We start from the raw sequence: 3,097 nt of genomic DNA, 5'->3' as shown, positions 1-3,097 counted from the left end.
AAAAAAAAAAAAAAAAAAAAACACACACACACACACATTGCATAAATGCAAGTATGCAACCCCCTTGGACTTGGCCTCCAACCATTAACCAAAGAATGATTTACATTCTTATCTCCCATGACAAACTAAACGTATCCAAGGTTCAAAACCAAAGAACCTTGGCAAAGTTGTGGCACGACACTTGAGAACTCCAAATTTAAACAAACAAGTTGGCAATGGATTGTAAACCACAAGAAACTACAAATAAATGGTGTTTCTTAAAACACACCTTTTACTTAGAAACTCCAGCATCTGCATGCTCATGGCTTGCAATTTTCTTTGATTAAGTTATGCACAATATTTGAAGGTTCGAAAGCAATCCTTAAATGAATTGCAGTAATGACTAGAAATCCTTAACCTCCCCACCTTATTTTTTGTTTTTTTTGGGCCTCAAGGGGGGAGGGGGTGTGGGATTCAGAAGTTGATTTCTAATATCAAAACAAGGTTTGCACATTCTCTTTGCTAACTACAATGTTACTCGAAGACATTGGGATCAGGGTTTCATTAAAACAATAGGGTAGGCCTTGGCGCACAATGGTTAGGTTGCTCCATTGTGACCTAGTAGTCACGGGTTCAAAACAGCCTCTCTGCGAAGTGGGGGTACGGCCGTGTACATTATGACCCTCATGCACTGGGAACACCCTTTAGGGTTTCATTAAAAGAACATAACACCCAGACAAACTAAACCTTGGACCAATGGACCATAATGCCACAAAAAGAAGAATTATGTCCAAATCTCATTCCATAACTCAGTATTAATTCTTCGATGGACTATTTAAGAAGAAATCAGTTGTCTGTGCTGCTAACAAGGTTATTGGATACTGACCTTCTCAGAAAAAAAGCGAAATCCTTTATCAGGATAGTGAGCTTCATAAGTTTCCCCCAACAAAGGATTGAAAGGTTTACAGTGCCGACCTTCAGATGAAGCATATCCAGAGACCGCAAAGGCAGCAACATTCAAAATTCTGAGTAGACTATCCCCCTAGTAGCACAATAGAGCCCCATTTGAGAGAATTAACGTGATGAATAAAAACAATGAAATATCTCAAATTGTATAAGAACCTAACTCCAAACTATGCAAATCGAGATGTTTATTAAAATGCAAGAAGCACTTGTTAAAAATCCTCCAGTTTTAGCCACACAACGAGAATCATTCCTGGCAACCTTGCAGAGTGAAAGCCCAAAAATTGGCACAGAAAGAATAAGAATTCACAAATTTACCAAACCAAGGCATCAAACATAGACGGTTGACGAATAGAAATCCAAGTTAATGACTGTATTATATCAAGAACCTCAATGGCATTTTAATCACCAAGATTAAATTTCTAAGATTAGACATTGTGGAAATCAGAAGAATCAGATTACCAAAAGCTGAATGTTACACACAGTAAAGACTTCAACAGTGTAATATTAAATGGTAGGTACACTCCAAATTTTAAATTTACAAATGAATCAACTGTCCCAGAAGAAAAATTACAAAGTTCGAAAAGAAAGCCAGAAAATTAAACTCACTTGGAAAGAGATATGGCAAAATAACCTAAAGTAGTCCAATAAGGAAATAACTTACTTAGACCAATCTGGTTATGGCACATCGCGACTTCCAGAGAAGCATATATTGAAACAGATGGCACCGAAAGTAACTTTAATCAAATTGAGATGGGAAGCACTAGGAATGCTAAGGGATTAAATTTAAAGGGGTCTAATGGATCAGGTCAGGTTTCAGTCAAGGTTTGTGAGGGAGTAGACTGTAGGTAGGATAAGTTTCTCACTTTGTTTAAATTTATCATGTATGGTCCAAAGTTAATGGTCCTCATCAGATTTAAGCAGCCAGTATACATTAATCCTCTCAAATAACATATATAATACACCAAAGAAGTTGCATACTACATTCAGGACTGCATACAATACGTACCTTTTTTCCACATTCATATGCTTGATCCAGTAGGTAAGAATACTCCAAGTCCTCACAGCATTTCTGTAAGGATGAAATCGGTTCATTGAAGTAAACAGGAAGACAAACTCGAGTAAGGTCCTTTCCAACATTGTCTTTTATCATTGACCAAAGGCTAACGCCCTTCTCTTGCTCAACAGGATCAGGGAGTTCCTTTCTCCTTTCAATGTGAGGATAACTGCAGTTACTAAATTCTGTTTCAGCATGCATCATATCCACGTCATCTAAGTGATTTAGACACTTGTCCACATGGTCCACCACTCCTGATATATGTTGACTAGATACGCTGAAAGAATCTTTCGTGTCAAAGAAGATACGCTCATCTTCATCTGACACTTCCTCAAGCTCTTGCTTTTCAATATCATCCGACGATTCAGTTGTACTCCACTCTGAATGCCCCAAAAATAAATTAGAAAAAAGAAAAAGAACACAACTTAAATGATCTTTTACTTCAGACATAAAATGAAGTATTTCAAGATGTCAGCCACGAGCAACAGTTGGCAGCAAATATAGACCAATTCGACTGAAAGAGTTTCAATTTCATTGGAATTAATAAAAATAATCAATCAAGAGAGACCTTCCTCAAATGAAACATCTAACAAATAAGACAAGAGCCACTTATTTAGTACCACATTTATCCTAAGCTTGTAATATGGAAGTCAATGGAAAAGGTGACCTTGCAATATACAATTATAAATTTATACCCTTGTACAGCACTCCTGTAAATTCTTAAAAAAAGAATGTTAACTGGTTCAAAGGAAAAGTGTCAATAGCAAACACTTAGATGTTAAGAACAGAGTTCTGGTCGAACCAAATTACCATAACAGTTCACATGAAAACTTCTAGGTCTCACAGTGAAGCTAAATGGCATTAAATATACCAAATCAAATGCGTTAACAAGATTATATGCTCAAGCTCTGCCTATCGCATGGTTTAAGGTTTGAGTTCTAGAATTGACCGAAGACCTTCTGGTTTGCATTTTGTTCTGTTCTTTTCCCTTTTCAAGATGAGAATGTAAGTGGAAAACCCTTCTATCTGTAAGCTTCTGTCAGACGGAGATACAATGAAGCTATTGCCTACTGAAAAAATAAGGAAAGAGGGGGGGGG

At 37.0% G+C, this 3,097-nt stretch overlaps 1 protein-coding gene across 5 annotated transcripts in view; it reads right to left on the bottom strand.

The window, feature by feature from the left end:
- LOC122082477 (oxysterol-binding protein-related protein 2A) overlaps positions 1-3,097 on the bottom strand; it is a 14,627-nt gene that overhangs the window by 3,383 nt on the left and 8,147 nt on the right. For all 5 annotated transcript variants that reach the window (XR_006141322.1, XM_042650073.1, XM_042650075.1 and 2 more), the window contains 2 exons: positions 1,952-2,379; positions 866-1,021 (listed from right to left, as the gene is read on the bottom strand). Coding sequence is in view for 4 of the 5 variants with exons in the window: in XM_042650073.1 (XP_042506007.1) it covers positions 866-1,021; positions 1,952-2,379 (584 nt within the window). In the remaining variant the exon portion in view is untranslated. The remainder of the gene's footprint in view (positions 1-865; positions 1,022-1,951; positions 2,380-3,097) is intronic.

Source organism: Macadamia integrifolia, chromosome 6, assembly GCF_013358625.1.
Source record: "Macadamia integrifolia cultivar HAES 741 chromosome 6, SCU_Mint_v3, whole genome shotgun sequence".
Classification (NCBI taxonomy): domain Eukaryota; kingdom Viridiplantae; phylum Streptophyta; class Magnoliopsida; order Proteales; family Proteaceae; genus Macadamia; species Macadamia integrifolia.
The sequence above is the reverse complement of the archived record's forward strand: the minus strand, read 5'-3'. Positions and strand labels throughout refer to the sequence as shown.